The sequence below is a fragment of the Podarcis raffonei genome, chromosome 5, assembly GCF_027172205.1.
Source record: "Podarcis raffonei isolate rPodRaf1 chromosome 5, rPodRaf1.pri, whole genome shotgun sequence".
Taxonomy (NCBI): Eukaryota; Metazoa; Chordata; class Lepidosauria; order Squamata; family Lacertidae; genus Podarcis; species Podarcis raffonei.
In genome coordinates, this window is record NC_070606.1 from 19,900,576 (window position 1) to 19,918,798 (window position 18,223).

At 42.6% G+C, this 18,223-nt stretch overlaps 2 protein-coding genes across 4 annotated transcripts in view; one reads left to right on the forward strand and one right to left on the reverse strand.

Annotated features, from left to right (window-relative positions):
* POLR3A (RNA polymerase III subunit A) overlaps positions 1 to 6,965 on the reverse strand; it is a 51,268-nt gene extending 44,303 nt beyond the window's left edge. For both annotated transcript variants that reach the window (XM_053388144.1, XM_053388143.1), the window contains exons 1-6: positions 6,794 to 6,965; positions 5,758 to 5,893; positions 4,828 to 4,965; positions 4,071 to 4,242; positions 3,280 to 3,434; positions 534 to 773 (exon numbers count right to left, since the gene is read on the reverse strand). In XM_053388144.1, the coding sequence (XP_053244119.1) occupies positions 534 to 773; positions 3,280 to 3,434; positions 4,071 to 4,242; positions 4,828 to 4,965; positions 5,758 to 5,893; positions 6,794 to 6,837 (885 nt within the window). In that variant the 5' untranslated portion in view covers positions 6,838 to 6,965. The remainder of the gene's footprint in view (positions 1 to 533; positions 774 to 3,279; positions 3,435 to 4,070; positions 4,243 to 4,827; positions 4,966 to 5,757; positions 5,894 to 6,793) is intronic.
* Positions 6,966 to 7,931: 966 nt separating this feature from the next.
* Positions 7,932 to 15,230, forward strand: RPS24 (ribosomal protein S24). 2 transcript variants are annotated; one of them, XM_053388145.1, is made up of 7 exons: positions 7,932 to 8,017; positions 8,638 to 8,703; positions 10,027 to 10,236; positions 11,898 to 12,008; positions 12,691 to 12,708; positions 14,599 to 14,622; positions 15,060 to 15,230. In XM_053388145.1, exons 1-5 carry the CDS (start codon positions 8,015 to 8,017, stop codon positions 12,694 to 12,696), a joined length of 396 nt encoding a protein of 131 aa, XP_053244120.1. In that variant the 5' UTR covers positions 7,932 to 8,014; the 3' UTR covers positions 12,697 to 12,708; positions 14,599 to 14,622; positions 15,060 to 15,230. The 2 variants fall into 2 exon arrangements, with proteins under 2 accessions (XP_053244120.1, XP_053244121.1); XM_053388146.1 differs by lacking the exon at positions 12,691 to 12,708.
* The last annotated feature ends 2,993 nt before the right edge of the window (positions 15,231 to 18,223 follow it).

An 18,223-nucleotide genomic window follows, 5' to 3' on the forward strand; every position in this document is an offset into this window, starting at 1 on the left:
AGGAACATATTGCACTTGAAAATAATCACCCCTGCAAGGTTGCCTAAAAAGAGAATTCTCTGGGGCTGAGAAATGGCTTTGTCCCTGGTCTCAGCTGTGTTTTACTCCTGTGTAAAAAAAAATATCTTTGTGAATTTGCTGATTCTGGAAGAGCCTGATTCAATCCCTGCCTCAGCCACAAGCTCATTAAGGATGGCTGATGCAGACATAACATTACACCATAGATATAAGCAGAAGGGATAGGAGATTTGCATGGTAGGAAAGGAGTTAAGAGGTCAGGAACTTTATGGCAACCCCAGGCCCAGACCAACCTCAAATATGTATGCTTAGAATAAGAATGCAACAAAACTCAGGCACTCACAGTTTGAAGAGGGCCTAAAATAAGGTGTCTCCTATGGACACTAGCCATGCATTTTACTACAAATTCAAAAGCTAATAGCATCTGTATTTAGGAGGGCATTCTAAAAAGCACTGTTAAGAAGCACAATCCATACCTACTTTACCCACAAATATAAAATTAAAGGGCAACTCACCTTTTTGATCACATCATTGAGGAAAATTATTTCTGTCAGCTTCATCGTTAAGTCATCCTCGTTGGTGCCAGATTTTAAGTCGCTCACCACAGATGGCCTAATGCAGAGCGGGGGGACCAAGAGTCGTGTCAGGATCAAGTCCGAAGGCTTGCCGGATTCGGGGTTCATCAAAAGCAGAGGGATGTCTTCTGCGGGAATTCTCTTTAGGATATTTAAAACCACTAAAGGATTCAAGTTCTCCTACAAAACGTAAAAGGTCACAATCACACTTTTATCATTGCAGAGCGGGAAACTCAGTTTTTGGCTAAGACTCAAGCTGTGCCTTGTCCACTGATTTGTCAAGTAGCTTTAAAACCACAAGGAAGGGCGAAATGTCGTGCCAGCATTTCATGTTTTAAGGATCACAAATGTGTTCTTTACTTTCTTTAGAACACAAAGGCTTAAAAAGACATTTCTCAAACTTTGCCTATTTCCTAAAGTTATTGGGCCATCCCCTATACAAAAAAAGTGGGTAGAGCAAGGGTATAAAGTACTGTACTTTGTACAGTAGGCTATAAGCTAGCCACACATAAATAAGAGGTTTCTACACACATGCAAATGAACCTTCCAGGCAAGGAATAGCATTCTCATAGTCCAAGGGCACATTCCAGTCAGCTGAAAGAACATGCTAACAACTGCATGGGTAGGCAAACTAAGGCCCAGGGGCCGGATCCGGCCCAATTGCCTTCTAAATCCAGCCCATGGACGGTCCAGGAACCAGCGTGTTTTTACATTATGTGTCCTTTTATTTAATGTGTCCTTTTATTTAAAATGCATCTCTGGATTATTTGTGGGGCTTGCCTGGTGTTTTTCTATGAGTAGAATGTGTGCTTTTATTTAAAATGCATCTCTGGGTTATTTGTAGGGCATAGGAATGCATTCATATTTTTTTTCCAAAATATAGTCTGGCCCCCCAGAAGGTCTGAGGGACAGTAGACCGGCCCCCTGCTGAAAAAGTTTGCTGACCCCTGAACTACTGCATCCACACACTTCAAATATATGTGGCTTCATACACAGACAGAACCCAGAGTCTAGACTGCGTATTTGCTTATGAAGGCCAAGTACACTTGCTGCCCAGACACAATTGTTTTAAGAGTATGAGGCAGGGCATCTAATGGAACCGCAGGCTGTTACCAGGGGACACACAAGGCTAGACACTTTTCTTGACAAAATTCAAGGCAGCCGATTACAGCAGTTGGGAGACTGTGCAAAGTGAACATTCAGAGTGGCAGCCAAGATTTATAGTGATTCAGCCCACACAATAACTCAGTGATTTTGGTACAACAACACATGTACTTTCACGGACTCCTGTGCTACATTTCCTCCCTCCATGACAAGAAAATAAGAATGTCTGGCTTTTCGTCACCACCTACTCATCATCTCTCACACATGGCAAATAACCATTATTAGAGTTTGATGACAGAAACGATAAGGGACCTCCTTAGACTAGTGATTCCTAGAGCCTGAGAATCCCAACTCTGACCATCTCACACCAAATTCTCAAGGATCACACGCAGTCAAGCTCTTACAGGCTTGCTGCTAAAAAACCCCTGCAACACAGCAACTGTCAGAAGTAAGTTCAATGGGACTTGCTCCCAGGTAAGTGTAAGATTGCATACTAAATTGGAAATGCTCTTAATCTAGGGTTTTGCAAGAAAGCCACGCACTCAGCTGCTACGCTACAATCTCTCCAACTTCTTTCAAGGTGTTGTGAACCATCTGTAGGTTGGGTAGACAAGAGAAGGCACTTCACTGGTTTTATAAATGCTACGAGTAGCGGATGGCAGAGGGGGCTGCGTCACTTACCTGACCTCCCTCCCTCCAAATCACTGTTGCATATAGGGTGGAGAGGGGCAGGGAAGTGGTGAGGTTAATATGGTGCAAATTTGGTGGCAGAAGAACCAGATTGGCTCTGCTGGCATGTGTGCTCCATACCGAACGTATCCCTCCCTGTATGCAGCAGTGTCTAGGTGGGAGGGAGATTGAATAAAAGGCAAAACCCTGCTGTGCTGTCTGCTACTGAACACTGCAGAGCAGGGTGGATAGAAATCAATAATTTATAAAATAATAACTGGATATTTTTTTTAATTTAAATCGGATTTTTTAATATACAATGCTTTTTGAGAAAAAATCTTTCTAAATATAGTTTTCTATTTAAGTTACATTATAGTCCAAAGGCTATCCATCAGGAAATAAGGATTTGTTTTAAGAATTTCATGTGTGCTAATTTAAAAAAAATTGTTTTACCACAGACAGAGCTGTTCCACCAGGCCTTTGACCAAGGCACAGTCTGACCTCCTCCTTTGGCGATCCTCGTAGAACTCTGGCCCAGTGCTTGCCATTTGATTTTGAATTGATTTTAGAATATTGATTTTAGAATGCTGTGTTACTTTTATTGCTGTTAGCCACTCTGAGCCCAGCTTTGACTGGGGAGGGCGGGATATAAATAATTTTTTTTTTATTATATTATTATCAGTTAACAAAAGTGTATACATATGCTATAATGTTTAAATCAATTTAAATCAAATCCACCCTGCTGCAGAGCAAAAACATGACTACGATAGGCTACCATCCTCTAGGCACTAAGCATCAAGAAATGCTTTTGCAAAAAAAATCCTTGGTTTGTTTCAACCTAAGAGAAATCCCCATTCCCAAAGGAAGAGAGAACTGAAACAATACAAGACTGCACAGGTTTCTTATTATTTACCTGGGCTTTCCCCAGTAGGGATTCAATCTCTTTATTATGTTCTATAGCAGTGTCAAAGGACTGTATGAAGTTAGACACAATGGGGTCCACTATCTTCTTCGTCGTCTTGTATTTCTCATGGATTATCTTCAGTAAGCCACACTTCTTTACAGTACCTACAAGAAGATACAGAAAATTTTCACACGCATTTTGGAATTTTAATAATTTACATTGGTCAGCACTCCAGAGTCATGCTCAATGTTTTACAAACAGAATTAGAAAAAAAGAAGAAAAAATGAGCACAGGAGACACACCGACCCACACCCTCAGTAGAGTAAGGTTACTGTATTGTGGTTTAGTCACTAAGACTACGGATGTTTGGTTCAGATTTGTTTTTTCAGGCATTACATAATCTTGGTTATAAAACAGCAACCAAGAAATTGCAGCGACTCTTAAAAGTCAAGCAACCATTTTAAAAGCTGAGAGTGACAAGCACATAGTAAATCTCAACAACAACAAAAATAAGACACTATCTATAATCAAATACCCGTGATAATATGAGGCAGTCTTATACTGCCTATCCCTCCATGAAGTATTTCTGAACCCTTCTGAATACCAGCTGCTGGAGACTGCAGGAGCAGAGAGAGCTCTTGGATCCCTGCTTGCGAGCTACACATAGGCATCTAGCTGGCCACTGTGAAAACAGGATGCTAGACCAGGTGGTCCCCTGCCTGATCCGTAAGGCTCTCAAGTTCTTAAGCGGTTCCAGACTCAAGTTGCTTAAGGACCAAAGGGCAGATTAATGCACTCACCATTAAAAGCCCCACAATATGGGCAGGTGTTCTTTTTTCTGCACTTTTCGGAGATCTTCTTTTTCAAACCCCGTTTCTGGAGGTAGGTCAAGCCAGGTCTCTTCAGATAATCCAAAAACTGTTTCTGTTCTTCGAAGGTCAGCATGATACGGCAACAGGTCTTACAAATCATCTAGAGCAGAAGGGGAAAAAACAATTTGCCATCAACCAATACACCTTTGAACACTCCATAAGTTTATAAGCACATACAGGGACACTGTGGAAGGTTGAAGCCGTTGAGCTTCCTTTCATGTATTCTTCTTCTTCTTCTTCATGTATTCTTCTTCAAAGCTATGCTATGCAGTAAATCTAAGGAAATGGCAAAAGCCCCAATATCTATATGAATGCTTTGGGGGGGGGTCTATTCTACTGAGTACTTCATTAATAATAACTACTCAGAAACTTTATATATTGAACATCAGGTAAGCACAGTACTGTAATTAATTTCTAGTCCACCGTTCCTCCAGTAAGCTCAAGGCAGCATACATAGTTCTCTTCCTCTCCATTTTACCCTGACAACAACCCTGATAGGTAGGATAGGCTGAGAGAGAATGACTGACCCAAAGTCACCCAGTGATCTTCATGGCTGAGTGGGAATTTGAACCCTGGTCTCCTATCAGAGGACATCATCACAGGCAATGGCCCACAACAGGAACAGCATGTCAAGTGTCCCTCAATCTCTGTCATCTCCAGTCCTTGACATTAAATGCAACTTTACCTGCAAAATGCCTATCACGGCTTTGAAGTACCCCACATGGAAACAAGGCAACTCCAGGTCAATGTAGCCATAATGACCCAAACACTCCGCCAGATTCTTTCCACAAGTTTCACATGGACGATCCTTCTCACTTGTACCCTTGGGAGTAGAAATGCATAAAACAATTAACAGTGGGGCCTTCTCTACGTATCTTTAGGTGGCAGGCAAAAATATTCCTCTTCTCCCAGGACTTTGACTAATTAAACCATCTTTTAAACACACACACACACTCTTTCTCTGTGTGTATTATTTTTGTTTGCTACTACGTTATGTATTTTTTGGGTTTTTATATTGTAAACTGCACTGTGGTTCTCAGATGAAGGGCAGTACAGAAATTTAATAAATCAAATTAAATAGATAAGATATTGTCAAGCTGCTCTCTGATGAATTAAGACACCCCACTACTAATTATGCGTCATGGGCAGTATATGGCTTTATTACTCCTTTGTAATTTTAGAACTCACAAGGATCTTAGTTCTCGCAAGTCCACACACACATGCATCCATACACAATTATCTATCCACAAACAAGTGTGCATACCAAGTGCTCTTCTTTTCAGTAAAAGAAAACCAGACTACAGAAATCAAGCTTTATTTTAGCCTACAATTCTAGACCTCAAGTAAGTTTTTCGTCGACATACATTTTGCACACTAGAAAAGACTGATATGATCTGAAAGTAATGGGTGCGTAAAGAAACGTGTTTGGAATGTAAGCATCCAAAGCTGTTTTATATTGTCAAGTCACCCATCTCTCTCCTATCTCCTCTGCCTGACAGCAGTTCCACAGGTTGAGTTTTTTCAAAGTCCTGCAACCCAGATCCTTTCTAACTAGAGATACTTTATACTACTTCTGATGCATTGTGGGATATGATTGAACAACAAAAGGTCTTACCATTCGATGGTCCAGTACACCATACTGCAGAGGTGAATGATTGTTGTCTTGACTGTATAGGTTTTTACTAACCACCTGGATGTGAGCCTGCTGTCGCATCTCTTCTGGAGACTTCATCCCAAAGCAGATGTGGCTTCTAGAACAGAAAACAGCACCAGATATATCACAAAATGCAGATACCCTGGATGACTATTTTGAAGTCTGCTTATACAGAATGTGACTTGCCTCTGACAAGTAAGCAATACCAAGACTCCAGCACACCAGACTTCTGTATTTATATCTTGCAGCCTTCTAAGCACAATTCAGTGTGCTGACTTTAGCATATAAAGCTGTTGGCCTGGCCCCAACAGAACACCACTTTCTATGCATCCCACTGTAATCTCCAATATTGGTCAAGAGTCTCCCTTAAATGTACGATTCACATAAGACACGAAGCCTTATTTGGCTAGCTCAAGACTAAGCCAAAAAGTGAATTAAAAACACATATTTTCCCGAGTATTGCACATACCCCGACACCATAAACAAGCGCTCATGTACACAGACAGCGAGGATGCTTGAGTTTAATAGCTGGATCTTATCCTCTTCCCTTCTATAGTCTATCTGTCATAACGTGAAGTGAGGCAAGAAGCAAGCGGTGGGAGCTCACTCTACGTTTCACTGTAGTAAAGTAGCCGTGTTGGTCTGCCATAGTCAAAACAAAAAAATTTTTCCCTTCCAGTAGCACCTTAAAGACCAACTAAGTTAGTTCCAAGGAGGGGATGGTAGGAAGTCTGGAGATTCGGAGAAATCTCTAAATGTGGATATTTATTTGGTATTGTTATAACTCTACGCTTGTAAAATCAAATAAAAATCATTTGCAAAAAAATAATAAAAAATGAAATAAAAAGATTTATCCCTCCTGCTCTCCAAAAGGGCTCTCCGTAAGGTACCTCCCGTGCTGCTGGACTATTGCCCTCCACACCACTCAATGGACCGCTTTTCTCGCCCCCCAAACTTGGCAAGCTTGTTCTTCGCCGCCCCCCCGAGTCCCGCTTACATCTTCTTGGCCACGTCCGTCTCGCGGAACTGCTCCTTCACCATGGCGGCGGTTCCCCTCTCGCCCGGGGACGGCGCAGGAAAAGAGAGCGGAGCAGTGCGGAGCCAACGCCGCCGCCGCCTCCTCTTTCCCCTGAGCGAGCTGCACACCGGAGCCGGCAGACGGGCATCGGGCGCGTGCGTCGTGCGTCGCCGCCAACGGCGAAGGGTCGTTCGGAGCCGAAGCCACCCGGCGTCCCAGCGCCACCTAATGGCCGGAGGTGCAACGAAAAGGAAAGGACCCACCTGCCAGCCGCCCAGATCAGAGAAAGTTGTATTATTATTATTATTATTATTATTATTATTATTATTATTATTATTATTATTATTATTATTATTATTGAATTTCTACGGCTCCCAACACCCGAGGATCGCAGGGCGGTTTGCAACCACAACTATGTTGCGCATTTTGGTACTTTCGTATTGCAAAATATTTTTTTGCTTCCCTACCTTTTCATTAATTAGCCCTTTGCCGATTAAACCATCTATTGTGGCCTTTTAAAGTGTGTGCATTGTTGGGCAGGGGGAAGGTGTTTATTGCTTTCGTTTGTTCTTATGGTATGTATTTTTGTGTTTTTCTTTTTAATAATATTTTTATTAGTTTTCCAAATTACAAATACGTCCAAATGACTTTAGTTTAATGCAATTTCTTAAAATCAGGTTTCCCACTCCCATTGCGAGCATACGTCCATCTCTTCTTCCTATTGCCGCATCTTGTTTAATATCCATGTCATCTTTTAATAGTCCATTCTTACAGCAAGCTGCACTTTTTGTCTTTTTCTACTGTAAACCGTCCTGTGTTTCTTCGGACGAAAGGCGGCATAGATATTCAATATATAACAGTCATCTATTAGTGAAGCTGTGAGATTAGCTGGCAGGCGAGCGGTGCCTTATGACAGCCAACCTTAGCCTGACGCTGTTTGTCCTCACGATACAAAGAAAAGCCGACACGCAGGTCAGCGATTTGGAATTGAGTTTTCTTTTCTTTCTTAGTAAACAGGCCACTCAGGCATCCGTACCGACACTCGGAAGTCTCTATGGTCCCCCGTCGATTTCCGTCGACGCGTTTTCTGTGCCCTCCCCTTTGGACGCGAAGGCCCGCCTCCTTTTCCTCCGCGCGAGCGCCGCTATATGATTGGCTGCCGAAAGTTCCTTCCTTCCTTTTGCCGGAGACGCCGCCAACATGGTGAGTTCTCGTCGGGCTCCCTCGAGTTCCCTGGGAAAGGCGGCTTCAATCCGAATTAGCCCCGCGCCATCCTTTGCCCGCTGGCCTTCGGAGTGACTGCACTCCCTTCAGCGGGGCTTTCTTGTTGTGCTGGGTCGGTTATTGGGCGGGAGGAAGGAGTTTTAGGGGTCCGGCTCGCGCTCTGAACGGCGCACCCCCCCCTCCACCGCTCTGCTTTCGGGCTTAGTGTGCGGCCTGGTCTACCAATAAACGGGGATGGCGGAGTGTGTTATCAAAATGCCCTCTCCTGTATCAGCTTTTTCCCAAGCTGCTGCTGTTGTTTCTGTATCCCCAATTTCCATCATCCCTTGCCGTGCTGGCCGGGGCTGGTGAGATTTGGGAATCTCAACCACTTGGACGGCGCCGGATTTATGGAAGGGCTGCTAGTTCAATGAATCGCTATTTTATCTTATTGTTTTATTTCATATCTGCCTAAACTTCAGAGGCAGGGTGGGGGTAGGTAGCAGTTTATACCCCTCCCTTGAAAAATAGTTGAAATTTGGCACGTTAAGGTAGGTTCAAATCGTTGCATTGGCAGACTTTAATACACACGGTGTCTGAATTTTGTTTTTTTGTTGCAGAACGACACCGTCACCATCCGAACAAGGAAGTTCATGACCAACAGGCTGCTTCAGCGTAAGCAGATGGTGAGGCAGATGTGTTAATACTTTTATTTGATTCATTCATAATCGTAGCCTAATTTTCACATACATAAAGTCTATGTCTGTGTTAAAGCTGAGGTTGGTAAATTTAGTGACTGCAGTGTTTTTCCTGGATTAACTAGTAATATAGCATTATATTTTGGGACGCTACAGTGTGTTGATCTGTTTTTGTTACTGTGTTAATATCTTGATTTGCAGTTATAAGCAAAGTTTCTTGAATGGTTATCGAGAAGTTTTCTTTTAGATTACTAAAGTATCTGATAAATTGTCATGCTCCCCCCACTGTTAATGTTATTTTTTGGCATGATAACATACTGTGGTATAGCAAGGAGTGCATTGGAAAGCTGGAATGGTCCAGCCGGTTTGTCAATCTTTCTGTGTGAGGGTAAACAAGGGCTACTCAGATTTATCAATCTTTTATTCATTTATATGTTGAATGTATTAACTTTCTAGTTCATAAGTTAATATATATTTGAACACCAGTGATCTCGCCTTCCAACTGAAGCTAGCTGTAATAGACTCTGAACTTAAGAATGTTTTGTACAGGAAGACTAGAAGCTAAAGAAATTACTGGCTATTTCCAGAATGTGGCAGTGAAACCTGAATTTTCCCCTAACAAATGCTTCCGTACTGCTTTTCGTTCCCATGTTCAAAAGTTTATATTGCATCCTAATATATATGTCCCACACAGGACATTGCTACCACTGTGCTAGGAGCAACTTGTACTCTGATGTTCATGTTTTGCCTTGTGGTTTACACTTCTTGTGATACTGAAGCAGTCTTAAATGACAGAAAAGCCCTTAAAGTGCATTGCATATAAAGAAAACCAGTATAGCACAATCAGTTGGTGGAATTCATTCATTTTGCTATTTTAGATGTTTCCTCTGCACCAGCACATTGGTTTGCCAGAGAGAACATTTTGCCGCACATGCTGTTTGGGGCTTCTCCCAACCCCTTGGAACAAATTTTGAGGGGAGGGGAGGGGAGGAAAGCTCTATTAAAGAAGCCCTTTTAAAGTTCTTCCACTGACATTAGGTAAAACCTACCCAGTAGATTTTTGCAGGACTGCCATCTGCACTATGTGCAAAAAGTATGTAAATATAAACAGGTTTTTTTATTGCTACCTGAATAACATCAGTGCTGGGGGACAGCTGGATTTCCGTAGAGGATGTTTAGGGCCTATGTGTGTGTGACAAAGTAAAGTAGCTCACGAATAGTAGCTTTTGTGAAGCTCTTTGCATTCATAGGTCTCTTACCCCCCCCAATACATTAAAAATGTTTAATGTTTTGCCAATTCTGCATTTATAGGTGATAGATGTTCTTCATCCTGGAAAGGCCACTGTTCCCAAAACTGAAATCCGTGAAAAGTTGGCCAAAATGTACAAGACAACCCCAGATGTCATTTTCGTCTTTGGCTTCAGGACTCATTTTGGAGGTGGGAAGACAACAGGCTTTGGCATGATCTACGATTCCCTTGACTATGCAAAGAAAAATGAACCAAAGCACAGACTAGCCAGGGTAGGCTTCTTCGGTTGTTTACATTGTTTGGACAGACTGGGGTGGTCGTGCTAAATGGGTTTTCTCTTTCTGGGACCTTTTGAAGCGTTTGTTCTGTTAAAATTGCACTCTTCCTGTTGAATTTTTGATTTTAAAATGGTATCTTAAACTATTGTTGTACTTAGTGGTATTAAGAAGGTTGATATTAATTACATCAGTATTTTATTTATATCTATGTGTATCTTGTCCGTCCCCTCATTGCAGTGAATCTTTTCATGCAAAGCAGATGCTGTGCTCAGTTGGGATGGCTCAGTTGGTTGAGCATCAGACTCTTAATCTCAGGGCTGTTGGTTTGAGCTCTACATTGGGCAAAAGATTCCTGCATTGCAGGGGATTGGACTAGAAGACCCTTGTAATTCCTTCCAGCTGTGTACAATTCCACGATTCTCCCATGTTTAACTTGTAACAACTTCCTGTTCCTATAAATGCTTGCCATTACAGTCTACTAGGAGCCAGTGTGGTGTAGTGGTTAAGAGTGGTAGACTCGTAATCTGGTGAACCAGGTTCGCGTCTCCGCTCCTCCACATGCAGCTGCTGGGTGACCTTGGGCTAGTTACACTTCTTTGAAGTCTCTCAGCCCCACTCACATCACAGAGTGTTGTGGGGGAAGAAGGGAAAGGAGAATGTTAGCCGCTTTGAGAATCCTTCGGGTAGTTATAAAGCGGGATATCAAATCCAAACTCTTCTTCTACTGAAATTGCCAACATCGCCACTTTTTAGTGTGCCTACATACATCATAAGAGGCCTGGCTACCAAGTCTTGTGAGGAAAGCTCCAAATGATCTGGGTGTGTTGAGCCTGGATTAGAGTTTAGAACATAACAATGAGAGCCATCTTCAACTTTTGAAGGGTTGTCATATAAATGAGAGAGTGAATTTGCCTTATGTCGCGTCAGAGGCCACAACTTGAATTACAGTCATACCTTGGAAGTTGAACAGTATCCATTCCAGAAGTCCGTTCAATTTCCAAAACGTTCAGAAACCAAAATGCAGCTTCTGAATGGCTGCAGGAAGCCGCGGAAGCCCCATTGGACGTTCGGCTTCCAAAAATAGTTCACAAACCGGAACAGTCACTTCTGGGTTTGTGGCGTTCGGGAGCCAGAATGTTCGAGAACTAAGCTGTTCAAAAACCAAGGTACAACTGTATTGGGTTCAAATGAGAAGAAAAAGCATTTTGCAAGCAGTTCAGTAGTGGAGTCAACTGCCTAGGAAGCTGGTGGGCTCTGCTTTGTTACACTTTCTAAGTAGAGGCTGAACATCCACCTATCAGGGATGTTTTACGGTGGTACCTCAGGTTACGAGCAGTCCTGCTTATGAACGCTTCGGGTTACGAACTCCACAAACCCAGAAGTAGGTGTCCTGGGTTGCGAACTTTGCCCTGGGATATGAACGCAATCCGCTTCCGGGGCCACGGGAGGCCTATGTAGGGAATGCACACTTCAGGTTAAGAATGGACTTCCGGAATGAATTAAGTTTGTAACCTGAGGTACCACTGTAGTGGATTTCCTGCACTGGCAGCAGGATTGGACTGGATGTCTTTTGAGATCCTTTCCAATGCTATGACTGTCCAAGGTTAAATGCCAGTGTGTACTTTGAGTGACTTACTTTGCTTTTCTTTTACCAGCATGGTTTGTATGAAAAGAAAAAGACTTCAAGGAAACAGCGTAAAGAACGTAAGAACAGGATGAAGAAAGTCAGAGGAACAGCTAAAGCAAATGTTGGGGCTGGCAAGAAGGTAAGTTCAACCCATCAGTGCTCATATAAGCGCAGTCATTGTTGTAACTATATTGGATGTTTCATGACAAAAATAACCTTTTCCTTTTCTTTCAAATTTCAACTTTTACTTCTGGATTGCAGAAGGTAACGCTGAGATGCTGCGTAGTTCTTAGCTTCTCAAGTAGTTTAGCTTTTGTGCATCTCTCATTACTTAGTAGATAACAAAGTAAAAAGGTAACAGGACCTAGTCTCCAAAGTCTTCATCTGAAGATGGAGTGTTTTGGAGTGTCTTTTTCCCACCCTTTCCCTTTTGCGTAGCTAAAGTAGATCTTGCCTGACCCCATCCTTTCCTGCCTTACCCTCCAAATTAGCACATACTAATGGCAACTAAATGAGACTTTAAATGTCCCTCAGTAAAGTGGGTACAGGTAAATAGAAAAACACTTGCTGCCATTTAATGGAGTTGAAACGTGGAGCATTCAAGTTGAATACAAGTTTTGCTTAACATATAACAGTGCAGAAATCAGACTTAAACACAGTAGGCATTTTTAACATAAGCATGGTTTAAATTTGGATTTTAAATAGCCTTGAGTTCAAACTTTTCATTAAATGACTGACTTACTGTAAATTCAATCTTTTGATTAGTAGTAATCCTTTACTTTCACCTTTTTTCCTACTTTCTTGGGATTCTTGTTGATCAGAAATGAAGTGCCTAGCAGGTACCGAGAATAAGCATGGATGTGATTGCGTGTATTATGCATCACTTGCTTGACTTCCTAATGCTCCCTTGCTTTGTCTGTGTGTTTTTGCTTTGGAACAAAGTTTTCCTGCCTCTGTAGATTTTAGTTTCCAGTAGGAAATACTTTGCTGTAGTATCAGGCAGGTTTGTAAGCTTAAATGTGCTGTAGTTAATATACAACATGTATAAATTGAGTAGCATCCCCCATATTAAGAACAAGTGTGGCCCTAGATGTCTAAAATATATGTTGCATGTTCTCACTTAGTGTGCAACAACCTTCTTGAAAGCGTGATGAAGTTTCATGCTTCAGGCTAACCACACACCAAGGCAAATATTCTGCTTATAAAAACACTACATTGCGGGCTGAATTTACATGTGAGAACTGCTTATAGCTGAACAAGTTGGTAACTAAAACACTCGAAATCCTGTTCCCTTCTGTTGAATGGTGAGGATTTAGTCCTTTTTTCTTTTTTTAATGCAAGTGGCATACACTATAAAAAATCATATTGTTCTCGGCTTTAACTTTTATCTGAGACTTTCAAATAGTTAAATGTACCTCCTGCTTCACCACAAGCACAGAACAGTCCCATTATCTAGGTGTCCCCCACACTGGTTCAGGCGCAAGACTGCATCTGCTTCTGGAGCTCTTCACACCAGCATCCTTGTTTCTCCTTTTCTGTGATGCTACATCATGAACTTGCCTGCTTCAATATTGGCTTACAACCATATGAGAACAAATAACAGGTTTAGGCATCACAATACCTTCACAAGGCACTTTCCCTATCTCATAGTTTGTAAAGTCTTCCTTGGAACTGTTCCATTCATGTATAACTTAAAGTGAAACTTAAGAACGCTGCTGATGTGCCTGTAAAGGTGGAAAACTGAGTGGGGATCAGGACCACAAATCCCTCAGTTTATCTATACTTTCCTGTATTCTAGTGGCTGCTGAGCTATGGAGTACAGTCATACCTCGGGTTAAATGTGCTTCAGGTTGAGCGTTTTCAAGTTACACTCCGTGGCGACCTGGAAGTAATGGAGCGCGTTACTTCCGGGTTTCGCCGTATGCACAGATGCTCAAAATGATGTCACGCGCATGTGTGGAAGCGGTGACATGCGCAGACATGTGTTACGTTCTACTCAGGATGCGAACGGGGCTCTGGAACGGATCCCGTTCGCATCCAGAGGTGCCACTGTAGAAAGGAATATGGCCTGATGCTGTTACATAGCTCACATAGTGTGGCTCACTGCTGCATATTAGCAATTGCATATTCTAAATATAATTGCAAATGCACACAAAGTATTTGAATCCTTGTATAGTAGATCTTATCATACCACTTAGGCTTGTACATTGTTGTGTGTTTATCTAGTAAGTCTCCTGGTTTTCTGTGAGAAGCTTTTTTTTAGTAGTGGGAGGCAAGGAATTGTTCGCCTTTTGTCTAGTTTGCAATAATCCCCCTTAAGTTGCGAACAACTTACCCTTCACCGTGGCAAACTGCTTCTTAAGCTATTCACTTGCCAAGCAGCCGGCTCCTAAGCTACCTGTGGCTATTTTCTCTCACCTTCAAAATCGTCCTGCAACTTGACTTTTTCTCACCTAATCCTTTGTGTTTCATCGCTGTACTATTTATGCTTCAAACTTGGATCTTGACATAACTGAAACAGGAAGCCTGCTAATAAGATTCTGGGCCTGATTCTTTAGTTAGCCCAAGGCTACAACTAAAATTAATTCTGTATACATGTAAGGTATGGAAATGGGTGCGATCCAGTAGTGTAAAAACAGTGGTACATAGCCTAAAGGGGTTGTCTTGTCTTTTAAATGAAAATGATGTGATTAAAGATGTACTGACATCTTTTTCTCCCTTTCTTACAGTGAGCCAGCAGTGGATTTTAACAGGTAAAAGTACATCCATACTTCGTTGCTGAGGGATCTGCTTATTGCTAGTCTCTTCAGAAGTTCATTCCTCCTGAAGGCTGTCTGATAACTGATGGTTAACTTGCTTCATTGCAGTTCTTTAAAAATCTCCTTTAGGTGCATGTCACAGTAACTATCATAAATATCTGCAGCAGGGAGTAGTTCTTCCTTGAAGGGTATTGTGGGGAGTGATCTGGCTCCTCAGCACAGCCTAACTCCTCCCACATTATCTGCAGAGTCTTCTTAACAGTTGGGGCAACTGGCTGGATTGAAATTGCCACACAATTGAAAAATCCCTTTTAGACATGCATGTCAAAATTTATTTACTTACAGTTGGTGGGAGAATTCCTTAGCTTTATAGAACGAATGTATATTTAGTGCACGATATTGACTGACATTCTCTTCCCTTTCCTTTACAGAAATTAAATTATCCTGGCAGAAAATATATGGAGATTGTACTGTTGTGTTGCATTCCGGTCAAATAAATTCTGTAAAAACTCAAATGATGGGCTCCTAGAATTTACTTGATAAATGTAGCATAATTCAGATCTGTAGGTTAAAAAAAGAAAAGAAAGAAAAATATCTCTTAATGTTACCCTGGCGGTTAATCAGATTGGAAGGTCTTGTACCTTGAGTAAGGATTGAGTGGGGAATTAGGCCTTATGCATAAGACGGTTACACTAGCCTTAGAAATATATAGCCAGAGAATTGGCTTGTTGAATCAAAACTCAATGTGAAATTCTGACCTTGTATGCTGCTTTCATTAGATTTTATAGGTCACAGTGGTACAATTGACAGTACAAGCAACAAGACATCAGAATTTCCCTGTCTGCCCTGCACCCCCAAATATCTCCTGCACAACCCTACCTGTGTCAACTCTGCATGTAGTTCTGCCTGAGACCTAGTTTTTCAGGGAACTCCCTATTTTGTTCTGTTTCTGCTTGCTACTTTTGTCTCTTAATCAGCTTTCCTAGTATTCCTTCCCACCCATAATATACAGCTCCTCTCATCTTTAGTACTGTGAAGTTTCCTTAGCCTCAAAGTTATGTAAGCTGCATAATAAGGAACTACTGGTATAAATGGCAATGCTCTTATTTTTTTTTCTTCTCGCCCTGCCTCAAAAGTTTCCCACAATGCTTTGTGATAGTGCAGAGAAGTGGTTTTCAAGCAGTTTGAGGAACCCCAGGGTTCTTTTGAGAGATCCATGGTAGGTACACATGCTTCATTGAAAGATTCCTCCACACTACAGACGTACCTTGGTTTTTGAATTTAATCCGTTCCAGGAGTCTGTTTGACTCCCGGAGCAGTTTGAAAACCAAGGCGCAGCTTCCGATTGGCAGCAGGAGCCTCCTGCAGCCGATCGGAAGCCACACCAGACATTTGGCTTCTGAAAACCATTCGAAAACCGGAAAAATCACTTCTGGTTTTCAATTATTCAGGAGCCAGAATGTTAAGAGTCCAAAGACGTTCGGCTTCCGAGGTTCCACTGTACTGCAGACCTTTCTGCAGTGTGCAATTCCAAGAGAGTGGTGTGTTCTGGGTCTCATTCTTTGGTTATAGCAATGAGGACTAGAGACTTGTCAGTGCCTCCAACTTGAACTGTCACAGAACATGCCTTTAAAAATTCTATGCTGCAGTGAGTTTCTCAGGCTGACGCTCAGGTGCTCCTTTGCAGATGAGCTGATACAAAAGGGGTCTTCTGAAAGGATATTTTTAAAATCCTATGGAACATGAAGCAAAACATTCTCGATAGGGAACTCAACCTATAACTTCCTCAGCATTGGAGCAATCTCTTCAGCAGCTGCAAGAGTCTTCACATTCTTTTTTTGAAATTGCTTTTCAGTTGATGGGTCTGATGTGGTAATGATGCCTCTGGGACCTAATTACTAGGAAAATGGCAATTAGCCCTTCACACCAGATTTTCCCAATGTGCTACCTCTTGAAGTTTCTCACTCACTTGTGTCAACATATTTGGGGTAGCTTTTCTGCTGAGAAGGAAACGGCAAAAAAAAAAAAAGACTGAATAGTTATTTATAGAAGAAACTGCTTCTTTTTGACATGTGGCCGGTGTATTTTTAGGTTTTAAATTTGTTGAAGCCAATGTACTTTGTGAGTTCACATAAATGGAGGTGTCTTGCTCCTGAGTTCAGGAATTACTAGATTTAGTAGTGTCATGTTTCCTGTCAAACAATGCTTTGGGTTTAATATGTTGCCGTGAGAGCAGCTTAGAAAGGTTTCCAACTTCTCGCACGTAAAAAAAAGTTTGCTCTTGTTACTGCATCTGTATATGGGTTAACATGGCCTGTCAGGTTAGGTCTCAAGAAGGTTGCTGATGTGTGATGTTCTGAGGTCTACGGCTACTGTGGGGAACCTTTGGTACAGCAAATGACTTCTTACAAGTTACACCTCTTGCAAGATCCAAAGGAGGGATCAAAGCAATAGTGTTGGAAGATGTTGATTTAAAAAAAAGGAAATTCAGTTTATTACCCCTGCAAGGGTGCCCTCGTTCATTCTCTCCTGAGGCAAGGATGCTAACCTCTTTCTCCCCTGCACACCAAAAAAGACCTTTTGATGTGCTCTTGGTAAACATTTAGTAGTACTGTATGCCAGCAGTAACACTGCACAGAATAATTGCATGAGGACAGGCTGATTAGTCTTTCTTATGCAGTTCAGAGTCCCAATACTCGCTTCCACTAGCAGTAATATTAAAAACAAACTTTGACTTGCTCTTGGTGAAACATTGCTCAACTTCACATTCGTAAGCTTTCTATGAAATTTATAAGCCAGCTTGGAATAGCTGTATTGGAGAATAAGGCAGGAAAAGTTTAAAAGACAGTAAAATGCTGTTTAGTCATGTCCAACTCTTCATGACCCCATGGACCAGAGCACTCCAGGCACTCCTGTCTTCCACTGCCTCCTGCAGTTTGGTCAAACTCATGCTGGTAGCTTCGAGAACACTGCCCAACCATCTCGTCCTCTGTCGTCCCCTTCTCCTTGTGCCCTCCATCTTTCCCAACATCAGGATCTTTTCCAGGGAGGCTTCTCTTCTCATGAGGTGGCCAAAGTATTGGAGCCTTAGCTTCAGGATCTGTCCTTCCAGTGAGCACTCAGGGCTGATTTCCTTAAGAATGGATAGGTTTAATCTTGCAGTCCATGGGACTCTCAAAAGACTCCTGCAGCACCATAATTCAAAAGCATCAATTCTTCGGCGATCAGCCTTTTTTATGGTCCAGCTCTCACTTCCATACATCCAGTAAAATGTAGTTCTACTCAGTGGCGTAGCGTGGGGGATGCCAGGGGTGCCGCCGCACCGGGCGCAACATCTGGGGGGGGCGCAAGTCCAGAGGGCCCAGCCGCGTCGTGCCCTCGGCCCACCCCTATTGTCAGAGCGGCCGGCCAGCCTCCGCCTGCTCCTACCTTGCCCACCCGAGGACTGCGGCAGCGCCCGCCCCCGTGGCCACCTACCCTCGCCTCGCCCATTGGCTTGCCTCCCTCGGCCCCGCCTCTCTCCGATGGCCGCGGGGGTGTCCTGCTCGGCGCCGGCGCCTTTTTTCAGGAAGTAGGGAGGCTGGACGGGGAGGTG